Below are 15187 nucleotides of genomic sequence, written 5' to 3'. Positions count from 1 at the left end.
CGTGAATCAGGCCTTCATGGTCAAATTGCTGCAAAGAAACCACTACTAAAGGTCACCAATAAGAGGAAGAGACTTGCTTGGGCCAAGAAACACAATCAATGGACATTAGACAAGTGGAAATCTGTCCTTTAGTCTGATGAGTCTAAATTCAAGATTTTTGGTTTAAACCCATGTGACGATGTGAGACGCAGAGTAGGTGAACGGATGATCTCCGCATGTGTGGTTCCCACAGTGAAGCATGGAGGAGGTGGTGTGGGGGTGCTTTGCTGGTGACACTGTCTGTGATTTATTTAGAATTCAAGGCACACTTAAGCAGCATGGCTACCACAGCATTCTGCAGCAATATGCCATCCTATCTGGTTTGCGCTGAGTGGGAAGATCATTTGTTTTTCAACAGGACAATGACCCAAAATACCTCCAGGCTGTGTAAGGGCTATTTGACCAAGGAGGAGAGTGATGGAATGCTGCATCAGATGACCTGGCCTCCACAATCACCTGACCTCAACCTAATTGAGATGGTTTGGGAGGAGTTGGACCACAGAGTGAAGGACAATCAGCCAACAAGTGCTCAGCATATGTGGGAACTCCTTCAAGACTGTTGGCATTCCTCATGAAGCTGGTTGAGAGAATGCCAAGAGTGTGCAAAGCTGTCATCAAGGCAAAGGGTGGCTACTTTGAAGAATCTCAAATATAAAATATATTTTGATTTGTTTAACACTTTTTTGGTTACTACATGATTCCTTATGTGTAATATCATAGTTGATGTCTTCACTATTATTATACAATATCGAAAATAGTAATAATAAAGAAAAACCCTTGAACGTGTCCAAACTTTTGACTGGTACTGTAAATGTGGACAGTTCTTCCAATCTCTTTAATATGCACCTCGGAATTGGATAAGGACGTGCGCAGTTGTGTCCCCGATGTGTCTGTCATCACTTGTAGCCTGTGAGAAAGACCCGATCGCGTGATGGAGAACCGTGTGAGTGAGAGGTGCTTCGGAGCAGGCAGCACTCAGGGAGAAGGGCCGCAAAAGGCATTGATTTTGTTTAGGTGCGTTTTGGCCACACAAAGGCATTATCAAGTGCTTCTCAAATTGTGAATGAGAGACTGATGAAGTGTGTACAGCCTGCGCAATTAAACAAAGCAGGCTGCTTTTTTCAAAACATCATTAGTCACATCATGCAACCTTACAATGTAAGGAACACATATAGCCCGACATTTGTAGAACTAGTTACATTAATAATTCTAAGCATATAGGAGTACCTACAGTATCTCTTTGTTAACTGCCCAACACAGAATAGCTATTTTATTCAGCTTTGTTCAAATGCATTCTTCATACTTTAAAATAATATAAATGAATTCCACGGAATTCAAAGCAATTCTTGTCTGCTAAATTAACTAGTGTAGCCCACGGCCATATGGCATAGACAGATCAGGATCTAACATAAGGACAACTCAAAGTATTCTGTTCTTTTGAAATAGACTACATTTTCATTAAACACAAAAAAAACAAGAGGACAAACAGGACAAATTAATAAAAGAAAATAGGACTTTTTTTCTATAACTTAATCAAGTCTGTCAAACCCAGATTGTGACACCAACGTTAATCATAATAAGTCTTGATCACAAATTCAGAATTATGTACAAAAGCAACATTCCTGCAAACCTGACAACACAGTCCCATGCATGACCATTATGGAGCGATATAGCTGCCAACAGGAACTAAATGTGTATCTCTGAATACAATCAAAATGGTTGAATTCAAATCTCTGTTGGTGCTAATATCACACAACGCCATAATAATCACTCACCTGTATGTAGGCGCATGTGGACCTTCCTGCTGCCCGACGTGGAGAAACACTTCATACAGCACTGGCACTCGAAGGCCTTGACGCCTGTGTGCGTCTTCATGTGGGCAGTGAGGGTGCTCTTGACGGCAAAGGCGCGGAAGCACTGCTTGCACTTGAAGGGCTTCTCGTGCGTGTGGATGCGGACGTGGCGCACCAGGTCGCTGGGCTTCTTGAACTCCTTGCTGCAGTAAGGGCAGCTGTGCCACCGCACGCCGTTCTCCTCCCTGATGGAACCTATGGGGAAGGGGGAAAGAGGTGACATGGGTTGTGTTCATTAAGCACCAAAATGGAAGAAAAACAGACTGAAACAGGGAGAGACTACCTTGGACCTGGCCAATAACAAACATTCATTTTCGTGTTAGGTTTCAAAACGTTTTGTTATAGGGTGCCCTAATGGATACGACACCGGTCCCACATGAGATGAGCAGAGCTGAGACAAAATACACTTAAATTCCTTCAATTCGGGGGATCAATTGAAACTCCCGATATATAGTGCATTTGGAACGTATTCAGACCCCTTGACTTTTTCCACATTTTGTTATGTTACAGCCTTATTCAAAAATTATTTAAATTGTTGGAACCCTATAATGCCAAAGCAAAAACCGATTTTTTTTTTTTGTGCAAATTTATAAATTTTTTAAAACTGAAATATCACATTTACTTAAGTATTCAGACGCTTTACTCAGTGCTTTGTTGAAGCACCTTTGTCAGCAATTACAGCCTTGAGTCTTCTTGGGTATGACGCTAAAGGTTTGGCACACTTGTATTTAGGGAGCTTCTCCGATTCTTCTCTGCAGATCCTCTCAACCTCTGTCAGGTTGGATGGGGAGCATTGCTGCACAGCTATTTTCAGGTCTCTCCAGAGATGTTCGATCGGGTTCAAGTCCGACTGGACCACTCAAGGACATTCAGACACTTGTCCTGAAGCCACTCCTGCATTGTCTTGGCTGTGTGCTTTGGGTCGTTGTCCTGTTGGAAGGTGAACCTTCACCCCAGTTTGATGTCCTGAGCACTCTGGAGCAGGTTTCGATCAAGGATCTCTCTGTACTTTGCGCCGTTCATCTTTCCCTCGGCCCTGACTAGAACCTTTCATCTTTCCTTCGATCCCGCAGGGATGGTTTCAGGTTTCCTTCAGACGTGATGCTTGGTATTCAGGCCAAAGAGTTCAATCTTGGTTTCATCAGACCAGAGAATCTTGTTAATCATGGTCTGAGAGTCCTTTAGGTGCCTTTTGGCGAACTAAGCGGGCTGTCATTTGCCTTTTAATGAGGAATGGCTTCCGTCTGGCCACTCTACCATAAAGGCCTGATTGGTGGAGTGCTACAGAGATGGTTGTCCTTCTGGAAGGTAATCCCATCTCCAGAGAGGAACTCTGTCAGAGTGACCATACGGTTCTTGGTCACCTCCCTGAACAAGGCCATTCTTCCCCCGATCACTCAGTTTGACCAGGCGGCCAGCTCTAGGAAGAGTTTTGGTGGTTCTAAACTTCTTCCATTTAAGAATGATGGAGGCCACTGTGTTCTTGGGGATCTTCAATGGTGCAGAAATGTTTTTTGCTTGGTTTTTGCTCTGACAACTGTGAGACCTTATATAGACAGGTGTGTGCCTTTCCAAATCATGTCCAATCAATTTAATTTACCACAGGTGGACTCCATTCAAGTTGTAGAAACACCTCAAGGATGATCAACGGAAACAGGATGCACCCGAGCTCAATTTCGAGTCCACTAGCAAAGGGTCTGAATACGTTTGCAAAGACTTTTAAAAAACTTTTTTCGGTTTGTCATTATGGGGTATTGTGTGTAGATTGATAAGGAAAAACATTTATTCAACCCATTTTACAAGGCTGTAACGTCACAAAATGTGGTATAAGGGAAGGTAGTCTGAATGCTTTCCAAATGCACTATATGCAATATACATGTTTATTGTCAATGGACATTTCACGAGCTAGGAAACTGATGGGAGTTGAAACGGAACGGAGAGACGGTGACATACACAAGCACACATGGACATTATTTGGGGTATGCCCTACCTGGCATCTGTACAGGTTTTTTGAAGATACTTTTCTTCTCCTTCTTGGCGGTTTTGTCCTGGCCTGGTAACTTCTTACTGTCAGGTAGAGCCCCCTCGGCGGCATGGCTCTGAGTCTGTCTGGCCGCTCCGTTGGTCTGGGACTGAACCACGCTCAACCCACTGTTCTCCAGGGCTTGCTGTGTGGGTTCAGGGGTGACAGGGTTTAAATTTTTTTTTTGACTAATACTATGAATTAGTACATTTTTCCATCCACAGTATTGGACAATACTGTGCTGTATCCCTCGATCACATTATTAGAGCTAGGCTACATGACGCTAACCAGGATCCCGGGACTATCCTGGGCCCACTCTTTCCCCAAAAAGGGGAAATTACAACGTTTTCCCCCCAATGTCGCACTATTGCAATTCCACGGAATACACAACATGCGCAGCAGCATATATGCAAGAAAAAAAATATCACATTATCCAAACAGGTTGTCGCAAAGAAGCCTTAAAAGTAGTGTATTTACTTCACAAAAAGTCATCATAAATTCAAAGCACACGCATAATTGACACTGCCAGACTGCACACGAGACCTGAATGAAGTTCTCATCAGAAGCAAACTGAAAATTCGATCCCGGTCCCAACCCAAGCCTGGTGAGCTGAAGCCCAAGCCTGGTCTGACATTTAAAATGAGCCAGAAACCGATTCCCATTCAAACCAAGTTTAAAACCAAGATATGGTCACTATGCCAGGGTTCTCACAAAACAAGATTGTCGCTGTGCCACTATTTAAAGAATTCACAGCAAGTGAAACTGATATTTAGTAATGACACAGTAACTTTGATTGCCAATGACATTGTTGTGAATTGCGAAATCATGTTCCTCAATTAATTCAGCGCATTTCAGCAGTAGGCCTAGGCTATCTGGACACAGAGCACACACAGAGTGCACCCCGAGACAGTCTATAGCGTTGTCGAATAACACCAACTTTGTAATCGCCATCAAACAAAAGTAAATTGAGCAAAATTGCTAAGCTTGCTAGATAACCTCCAACAAATGACAGAATAGCTCTTATTTGGCTAAATCTAGTTGATGATTATACAGATCGCAGATCAGCTCAGGAATAACGGGGAGATGGAGAGAGGAAATTGTTTTTAATATCAAGGTGTTATATTTGATCCATGTTTAAAAATGTAAATATCCATATCTACTCTCACCATTTGTTGATCACACATTCTCTAGGGAAGCTCTCATAATACGAGACAGCGCAGAGAAGCGCGTGAAATGTTATAGCGGTATTTTGACATGCATTGGGGCGGCAGGGTAGCCTAGTGGTTAGAGCGTTGGACTAGTAACCGAAAGTTTGCAAGTTCGAATCCCCGAGCTGACAAGTTACAAATCTGTTCTGCCTCTAAACAAGGCAGTTAACCCACTGTTCCTAGGTTGTCATTGAAAATAAGAATTTGTTCTTAACTGACTTGCCTAGTTAAATAAAGATAAAATAAAACAGACGAGATGTTCTTGGATAATCCAACCCCTGGATTACAGAATAAAGTTAGGACTTTTCATGCGAGACAGGAGTCAGGATTTTGCGTTTCAGTGGGATTGGGACGTTAAGAAAATAGCCTTGGCTCTATATAAGGCTACTACAATAGATTAGTCGATTTAGGCTACATTATTGCATGCTAAATGTTTCTGATCAGTGAACGATTAAACAAGCTACCACTTCCACTTGTCCAGCCAGAGATCAATTAACCAAATATACAGACAGATTCAGTGAAAAAACAAATCACATTGATTGACTATGAGACAAGTCACAGGCTTTTGAACGGGAGTTAGACAGGCTACGACGCGAGTGAAGAGAAAAATCCACTTGTATAATCTAAAAATCGGTACCAGAAGTTTGCCGGTCCTCCCTTGTAAAAAGGCTATTTTAGGCGTTGGGGTTAAGGTTAGGGTTACAATTAGGGTTAAGGTTAGGGTAAGGTTTAGGGAAAATAGGACTTTGAATTGGTCCTCAAAAAGTCCTCTCAAGTATAGCAGGGCAGGTGTGTGTGTGTGTATACACATGTATCCATGAGTGCGTGCGTGCGTTCGTGTGTCTGCGCGTGCGTGTACGCTTATGAGCATGCATGTGTATCTACATGTATGCGTGCATTCCTGAGTGTGTTATGGTTCCCACCTGTAGGATGTCCTGGTTGATGGCCGTCTCCATGGTGATGGTCTGTTCTTGGGGCTGTGACTGGGTCCCCTCCCCTGTCACCTGCTCTGACAGCTCTAGGAGCTGCTGGATCACGTCAGTCACCACCTCGCTGCCCTCTGACCCCGCCACGCCCTGACCCGACTCCTCCACCTCCTACGGGACAGCGAGGGAGGGTGTGAAGGTGGAGAGAATGAGAGGAGAAAAAGGGAATACTGAGAATGGCAGAGGTTAGCTGATCTAAGCAGCGTAGAGCATTTTCTATCTTTTGTTTTTTGCAGTGCATCATTGATGAGCGAATTTTTTTTATGGAAGCCTAGTTCACCTAATTAATAGTGAACCTGAACACCTTATTTTCAAGGTTCCATTTATGACATATTATGAAAATGAGAGGCTTTTTTATATTGAGCCCCACTCTGAAATAATCACATAAAAATCTGCATGTAGTGGTAGAGCTACAGGGAGGTTCCAGTGTGGGTGTGTGTGTGTCTGATCCCTCAGCATCAAGCTAGCGTGAGGCAACAAACTGAATAAAGAGGTCAGAAACCGAATCAGGAGAAACTTCTAGAAGTTCACATCATCTGCATGCACTCGCTCACCTGTGTGTTGGCCGATTCCTCTATGAGCAAGATGTGCATCTTGCTGATGTGGGCGTTGAGACTGCCCAGCTTTTTGAACACACAGCTACAGTCCATGCACGGGAACAGTGGCACCCCCGTAAGCTGAAGAGACACATATACAGGAAACAAAGTCAGTATACACACAACTGTGATTATTACTTTATATTAAATGAGCAGTTAAAGGCCTAAATGCTTTCATTGGATATGATGCCATTGGGAATTAGCAGAAAGCTACATTCTTCGTCGATTTTTATATTAATAACAAATTATTTTACATCAGGTAAAAATAAACTACCTCATGCCATGTCATTCTAATTTAATACCAACTAAGATGTACACTGAGTGTACAAAACATTAGGAACATCTTCCTAACATTGATTTGCAACCCTTTTGCCCTCAGAACAGCCACAATTCGTCGGGGCATGGACTCTACAAGGTGTCGAAAGCGTTTCACAGGGATGCTGGCCTATGTTGAATCCAATGCTTCCCACAGTTGTGTCAAATTGGCTGGATTTCCTTTGGGTGGGTTCTTGATACACACAGGAAACTGTTGAGCGTGAAAAGAACTGGAACGCTGCTGGGTTTGACACTCAAACCGGTGCGCCTGTTACCATACCCCATTCAAAATGACACCGAAATCTTTTGTCCTGCCCATCCACCCTCTGAATGGCTAACATACACAATCCATGTCTCAAGACTTAAAAATCCTTCTTTAACCCGTCTCCTCCCCTTCATCTACAATGACTGAAGTAGATTTAACAAGTGACCATAAGGGGTCATAGCTTTCACCTAGGTTCACCTGGTCAGTCTATGCCATGGAAAGAGCAGGTGTTCCTAATGTTTTGTACAATCAGTGTATACATTATACATATTTTATCTTCCGCCAAGACAGATATTACAAATATCCATCTTCTGATTATTTTAAAGGGCAATCTAATATAAGGCAGCGATTAGGAGGATAGAGAACAATTTCATGCAAAAACAATCCCACTTCCCTGTCCATATTCCAGATGCTGCTTGTGAAATGCATTCCCACTCACATCCAACTGTAATATATTCATAAAGTCCGTTCATAAAGCCGAGGTCACGACTGCCAGAGTAGGTTGAAGGACACTCGTGAGAATCACATGCATTATTCAAAACAACGTTGAATGAATACGGGTTGGGGCTTCGGGGCAGATTCAAATCAACTCACCGCATCATTACCAGTTAGCACTGACGGACAAAAACATGCTACGGAGGCTCTTTAGAATCTCTTCCCCATTTGTTTCAAAATGGTCGGTTGATAAAACGATCACATGTATTTGTTGTGAGGGGTGGGGAAAATTGAAAGGCTATCTGATTGAGTTGGCCACTCAATAAAAAAAGGACGAAGCCTCACATTTGCATGTCCTCATTTGCATCGATGTAAGTAATGGTGACTACTGGACACAAATTCGATGAAAGTAGCACTCAGGTCCAATAGAGCATAGAGCCAGTCACTCAAAAACGGCTACCTATAAAACACTAACTCCTCGACTGCCATCGTCATACTGAATAACCCAGAGACTGCTTTTCATTTAGGCTCATTATTTTCCACATGGACCGTCAAATATGTGAAAATATCACATTAGATGTGTGCAATGTTGCTACATCAGTAATAGAAGCTTCTGTTTCATAAGAATGTCCTATATTATTTCCGTATATCTAACTGATTAAAGACAAAGGGGCAGGGGGGGGGGGGTCAAAGGTCAGAAGACACAAGACCCACCTTCACATCAAATCCATTTCCTACCATTGACAATGTATGATTTTGTCTGTGATCAGAATGCATGCAGAGGCATTTGTTTAAATGAACAAGCTCCGTTGCTGAGAGTGTAATAGAATGGAAGCCATCTTTTCTGAGTGGTAAAATGCGACAGCAGATCATGAACTGGTGCAGCATTAGTCTGGATCCATCCATCGATCTGCGTGCCCTGCCCTGCATCCCTGACGGAGTCATCTCTTTATGTGCCATGACCCCACAGAGCTGCCTCTCCATCGAGGCTACAGGAGCTGGGCGCTATCCTCGCTCTCTTCCTCTCCATTAGTCGCCTTCATTTTTTATGGGCCTGCAACCGACGGAGGAGTCATGCTCTTCTATGGACATTACAGGATATTTAGGGAGCCTAAAATGACCTGGCTGGCATATAATATAGAAACAGCCAGGTCTTGCGTTCAGCTAGATGACTCATAAGATACATTTTCGAATTACATAGGCACATACAGTCGTATGAAAAAGTTTGGGCACCCCTGACTATTTTCCATGATTTCCATTTATAAATAATTGGGTGTTTGGATCAGCAATTTCATTTTGATCTATCAAATAACTGATGGACACAGTAATATTTCAGTAGTGAAATGAGGTTTATTGGATGAACAGAAAATGTGCAATATGCATCAAAACAAAATTAGACAGGTGCATAAATTTGGGCACCCCAATAGAAAAATCACATCAATATTTAGTAGAGCCTCCTTTTGCTAAAATAACAGCCTCTAGACGCTTCCCATAGCCTCTAATGAGTGTCTGGATTCTGGATGAAGGTATTTTGGACCATTCCTCCTTACAAAACATCTCCAGTTCAGTTAGGTTTGATGGTTGCCGAGCATGGACAGCCCGCTTCAAATCATCCCACAGATTCTCAATGATATTCAGGTCTGGGGACTGGGATGGCCATTCCAGAACATTGTACTTGTTCCTCTGCATAAATGCCCGGGTAGATTTTGAGCAGTGTTTTGGGTCGTTGTCTTGTTGAAATATCCAGCGCCCGGCGTAACTTCAACTTTGTGACTGATTCTTCAACATTATTCCCAAGAATCTGCTGATATTGAGTGGAATCCATGCGACCCTCAACTTTAACAAGATTCCCAGTACCGGCACTGGCCACACAGCCCCACAGCATGATGGATCCCCACCAAATTTTACTGTGGGTAGCAAGTGTTTTTCTTGGAACGCTGTGTTCTTTTGCCGCCATGCATAACGTCCCTTGTTATGACCAAATAACTCAATCTTTGTTTCATCAGTCCACAGCACCTTATTCCAAAATGAAGCTGGCTTGTCCAAATGTGCGTTTGCATACCTCAAGCGACTGTTTGTGGCGTGTGTGCAGAAAAGGCTTCTTCCGCATCACTCTCCCATACAGCTTCTCCTTGTGCAAAGTGCGCTGAATTGTTGAACGATGCACAGTGACACCATCTGCAGCAAGATGATGTTGTAGGTCTTTGGAGGTGGTCTGTGGGCTGTTTTTGACCGTTCTCACCATCCTTCGCCTTTGCCTCTCCGATATTTTACTTGGCCTGCAACTTCTGGCCTTAACAAGAACTGTGCCTGTGGTCTTCCATTTCCTCACTATGTTCCTCACAGTGGACACTGACAGCTTAAATCTCTGCGATAGCTTTTTGTAGCCTTCCTCTAAACCATAATGTTGAACAATCTTTGTTTTCAGGTCATTTGAGAGTTGTTTTGAGGCCCCCATGTTGCCACTCTTCAGAGGAGAGTCAAAGAGAACAACAACTTGCAATTGGCCACCTTAAATACCTTTTCTCATGATTGGATGCACTTGTCTATGAAGTTCAAGGCTTAATGAGCTCACCAAACCAATTGTGTGTTCCAATTAATCAGTGCTAAGTAGTTACAGGTATTCAAATCAACAGAATGACAAGGGTGCCCACATTTTTGCATAGCCTATTTTTCACATCTGATTTAATTTCATACAACTTAATATTGCTACACTAAAATGATTTGTCTGGACAATACCCCAGTACTCAGCTTTTATTAGAAAATGAATGGCATGCCACTGTGATCATTTTCTGTGACGACAGAGTAAATTATTATGCAGCCTCAGAGGGGTGCCCAAACTTTCTCATACGACTGTAGGTGACGAGGACAATTAACTGTAATTTAAGCTCATTCTCTGTCTAAGAGACTGAAACATTTTTTACCTGCAACAGAGTCTCGTTCTATTGAAGCAATTGAGCCGGGAGGAGGGTGTCCGTGTGTGGGAGTGAGTGAGAGAGAGCGAGACAGGGGGGCCTGTCCAGAGACCCTTACACCATGCCCAGACCGGACGCGTGCAAATATATTTTGTCGCCCCACACCAAACGCGATCACGACACGCAGGTTGAAATATCAAAACAAACTCTGAACCAATTATATTAATTTAGGGACAGGTCAAAAAGCATTACACATTTATGGCAATTTAGCAAGCTAGCTTGCAGTTGCTAGCTAATTTGTCCTATTTAGCTAGCTTGCTGTTGCTAGCTAATTTGTCCTGGGATATAAATGTTGAGTTGTTATTTTACCTGAAATACACAAGGTCCACTATCCCGACAATTAATCCACACATAAAACAGTCAACCGAATTGTTTCTAGTCATCTCTCCTTCTTCCAGGCCTTTTCTTCTTTGGACTTTATATTGCGATTGGCATCTAACTTTCATAGTATTACCACGACGAACGACCGACCGACCTCAGTTCATCTTTCAATCACCCACGCGGGTACAACCAATGAAGAGATGGCACGTGGGTATCTGCTTCTATAAATCAATGAGGAGATGGGAGAGGCAGGATTTGCACCGCGTTCAGCGTCACAAATAGAACTGACTTCTATTTTAGCGCTTGGCAAAGCAGACGCTCGTTCGCGCACGTGAGTAGTGTGGGTGCAATGATTGAATAACATGTATGTGTACATTTATTTTGCAAGGCTCGCGTACGTAACGCGAGTGGTGTGGTCAGCATTTTAGACTCTTCCCTAGATGGTATATACAGTGGGGTCCGAAATTATGCACACCTTTGATAAAGATCAGTGATGGAAAAAGTACCCAATTGTCATACTTGAGTAAAAGTAAAGATACCTTAATAGAAAATGACTCAAGTAAAAGTGAAAGTCACCCAGTAAAATACTACTTGAGTAGAAGTCTAAAAGTATTTGGTTTTAAATGCACTTAAGTATCAAAAGTAAATGTAAATCGCTAAAATATACAGTACCAGTCAAAAGTTTGGACACACCTACTCATTCCAGGGTTTTTCTTTATTTGTACTATTTTCTAAATTGTAGAATAATAGCGAAGACATCAAAACTATACTTCAGATTCTTCAAAGAAGCCACCTTTGCCTTGATGACAGCTTTACACACTCTTGGCAGTCTCTCAACCAGCTTCATGAGGTAGTCACCTGGAATGCATTTCAATTAACAGGAGTGCCTGTTAAAAGTTCATTTCTGGAATTTCTTTCCTTCTTAATGCGTTTGAGCCAAGGTAGGGGTGGTATACAGAAGATAGCCCTATTTGATAAAAGACCAAGTCCATTTTATGGCAAGAACAGCTCAAATAAGCAAAGAGAAACTACAGTCCATCATTCCATTAAGACATGAAGGTCAGTCAATCGGGAAAATGTAAAGAACTTTGAAAGTGAGGTCGCAAAAACCATCAAGTGCTATGATGAAACTGGCTCTCATGAGGACTGCCACAGGAAAGGAAGACCCAGAGTTACCTCTGCTGCAAAGGATAAGTTCAGCAGAGTTAACTGCACTTCACATTGCAGCCCAAATAAATGCTTCACAGAGTTCAAGTAACAGACACATTTCAACATCAACTGTTCAGAGGAGACTGCGTGAATCAGGCCTTCATGGTCGAATTGCTGCGAAGAAACCACTACTAAAGGACACCAATAAGAAGAGACTTGCTTGGACCAAGAAACACGAGCAATGGACATTAGACCGGAGGAAATCTGTCCTTTGGTCTGATGAGTATAAAATCGAGATTTTTGGTTCCAACCGCCGTTTCTTTGTGAGACGCAGAGTAGGTTAACGGATGATCTCTGCATGTGTGGTTCCCACCATGAAGCATGGAGGTGTGATGGTGCTTTGCTGGTGACACTGTCAGTGATTTAGAATTCAAGGCACACTTGACCAGCATGGCTACCACAGCATTCTGCAGCGATACGCCATCCCATTTGGTTTGCGCTTAGTGGGATTATCATTTGTTTTTCAACAGGACAATGACCCAAAACACACCTCAAGACTGTGTAAGGGCTATCTGACCAATGCGAGTGATGGAGTGCTGCATCAGATGACCTGGCCTCCACAATCACCCGACCTCAACTCAATTGAGATGAGTTGGACCACATAGTGACGGAAAAGGAGCCAACAAGTGCTCAGCATATGTGGGAACTCCTTCAAGACTGTTGGAAAAACATTCCTCATGAAGCTGGTTGAGAGAATGCCAAGAGTGTGCAAAGCTGTCACCGAGGAAAAGGGTGGCTATTTTGAAGAATCTCAAATTTGGTTACTATATGATTCCATATGTTTTTTCATAGTTTTGATGTCTTCACTATTATTCTACAATGTAAAACCCTAAGATGAGTCGGTGTGTCCAAAGTTTTGAATGGTACTGTACACACATACACATTACCTTGTAGACAACTTTGAGGATCAGACAGGTGAAAGCTATTTGCCAATAATAATTCCACCCAGCCTACTGATTAAAGACCAGGGCAACAGAGATGTGCCAGGTGATGTAGTTAGTTGGTTGTTTACCTCAGAGTGCACTCTCTGGACGTGCGAGTGCAGGTTTCCCTTCTGCGAGAAGGAAGCGGGGCAAAAGATGCAGAGGTGGGGCTTCTCTCCCGTGTGCCTCACCATATGGGTCTGCAGCACCACTTTCTGGTTGAAGGCCTTGCTACAGTGGCTGCACTTGTACGGCCGTTCGCCTGGGTAGGAGGGAGAGAGAACACAACTCAATACACCTGGGTGGTATAGATCAGTGGTTCCCAAATTGTGGGTCGGCAGGTGGGGGGGGAGGGGCAGAATTTTTAAGGAACTCAGTCAGGCTTCCAACTTACTCTTGAAAGTTGTAATAGTAGAATGCACAAGGTGCAATTTCGATATTGGGTATTGCATCATCCGTTTTCCTGTTGTCATGTCAGTCATTGCATACTTCAGAGCTATTCATAAGACATTTCAAGATCAACTAGCCCGTGTCAGCTAACGAGTTGTTGCCCATAGATTTTGCTGTAATGCTTGAGTCACTCAAATGACACATGAACACACATTAGACATTGCAAAGTGTATAGAATTGCAAGAAAATGTGCTTTAAAACTGAAAACTTTTCTCTGCACCCCATGACAAAATGTGAGAGGGAGAGAGAGAGGGAGGCAGGGAAAGAACACGAAAGGGAAAATCAATGAGGGGCTATGAGTTCTGTGGAAAATAAAGCATGACCTGGAATGTGTGTTCGGAGTGGAACGAACCTTCCGCGGAGTTGCATTATTCTCCTGAGGTGAGTCCTGAGGTGATCATCTATTTTATACCATGGCTATAATTTAACGCATTTGCCAGTAGAGATGTGACAACATCCACTGAAGTGGCTAGCATGTTTACTAGCTAGCTAGATAGCTAGAGTAGTTGCCTTGGTAACCAAACAAATAGACTTGCTAGCTTAGCTAACTAAACCAATATCCTAGCTTGCTATTATGAAAATCGAAATCAACAATGATATTGATATTTTCAATTCGACTTTGGCTTTCAAAAGCAGCTAAAATAGAACATGTAAGAATGAACTTCATTGCCATTGAATTATACTGTGCAATTATACTGTGCATTATAGGGAAATGATGCACGCTCTAGAATGCCATTCAAGCCAATCAGAAACGAGTACTCAACAATCCCATGCTATAAAACTCATTATAAACTCGGTGGTTTGAGCCCTGAATTCTGATAGACCGTATACCACGGGTATGACAAAACATTGTTTTACTGCTCTAATTACATTGTTAACCAGTTTATAAAAGCAACCTCAGGGGTTTGTGATATATGCCCAATAAACCACGGCTAAGGGCTGTGTCCAGGCACTCCACGTTGAGTCATGCATAAAAACAGCACTTAGCTGTGGCCATATACCACACCTCATCGGGCCTTATTGCTTAAGTATACCTCGTTGGTGAGGTGTAACACACAATACTCAATACACCTGGGAGATACAAAGGGAAAAGAGAGAGAAGAAGAGGGAGAACACACCACTAAATAGACCCATTCCCAGCACATTCCCAGCACACGACACACTGAGATGCGTGCGGCAGTATGAAATACATCGCCATCTGTGCCCATTGAACATAGCCTAGATTTGCGTTTTTATTACCTCTAAACAAAATACTTCTTGCTTGAACAGTCGCTAAGATTATATTTGGTTGTGATCTTCGCAAAAAAAACAATTTTGGATGCAGCAGTTGTTAGCTAGAATGCTAACGCTCATTGATATAGCCTGTAGCAAAAGCTAGCAAAGAACCATTTTACTGGTTGAACTTAGGACACTAAAGAGGCTACTTGCAGGTGCCTTGGTGGAAGAGTGGGGTAACATCTCACAGCAAGAACTGGCAAATCTGGTGCAGTGCATGAGGAGGCGATGCACTGCAGTACTTGTTGTTGGTGGCCACACCAGATACTGACTGTTATTTTGACCCCCCCTTTGTTCAGGGACACATTATTCCA

General features: G+C 42.8%; 1 protein-coding gene across 1 annotated transcript in view; it reads right to left on the bottom strand.

The window, feature by feature from the left end:
• LOC120031564 (zinc finger protein 236-like) overlaps positions 1 to 15187 on the bottom strand; it is an 83479-nt gene that overhangs the window by 54645 nt on the left and 13647 nt on the right. Inside the window, exons 6-10 of the mRNA XM_038977372.1 lie at positions 13238 to 13410; positions 6664 to 6786; positions 6047 to 6220; positions 3883 to 4060; positions 1815 to 2087 (exon numbers count right to left, since the gene is read on the bottom strand). Coding sequence (XP_038833300.1) covers positions 1815 to 2087; positions 3883 to 4060; positions 6047 to 6220; positions 6664 to 6786; positions 13238 to 13410 — 921 coding nt within the window. The remainder of the gene's footprint in view (positions 1 to 1814; positions 2088 to 3882; positions 4061 to 6046; positions 6221 to 6663; positions 6787 to 13237; positions 13411 to 15187) is intronic.

This window comes from Salvelinus namaycush, chromosome 37, assembly GCF_016432855.1.
Source record: "Salvelinus namaycush isolate Seneca chromosome 37, SaNama_1.0, whole genome shotgun sequence".
Taxonomy (NCBI): domain Eukaryota; kingdom Metazoa; phylum Chordata; class Actinopteri; order Salmoniformes; family Salmonidae; genus Salvelinus; species Salvelinus namaycush.
The sequence above is the reverse complement of the archived record's forward strand: the minus strand, read 5'-3'. Positions and strand labels throughout refer to the sequence as shown.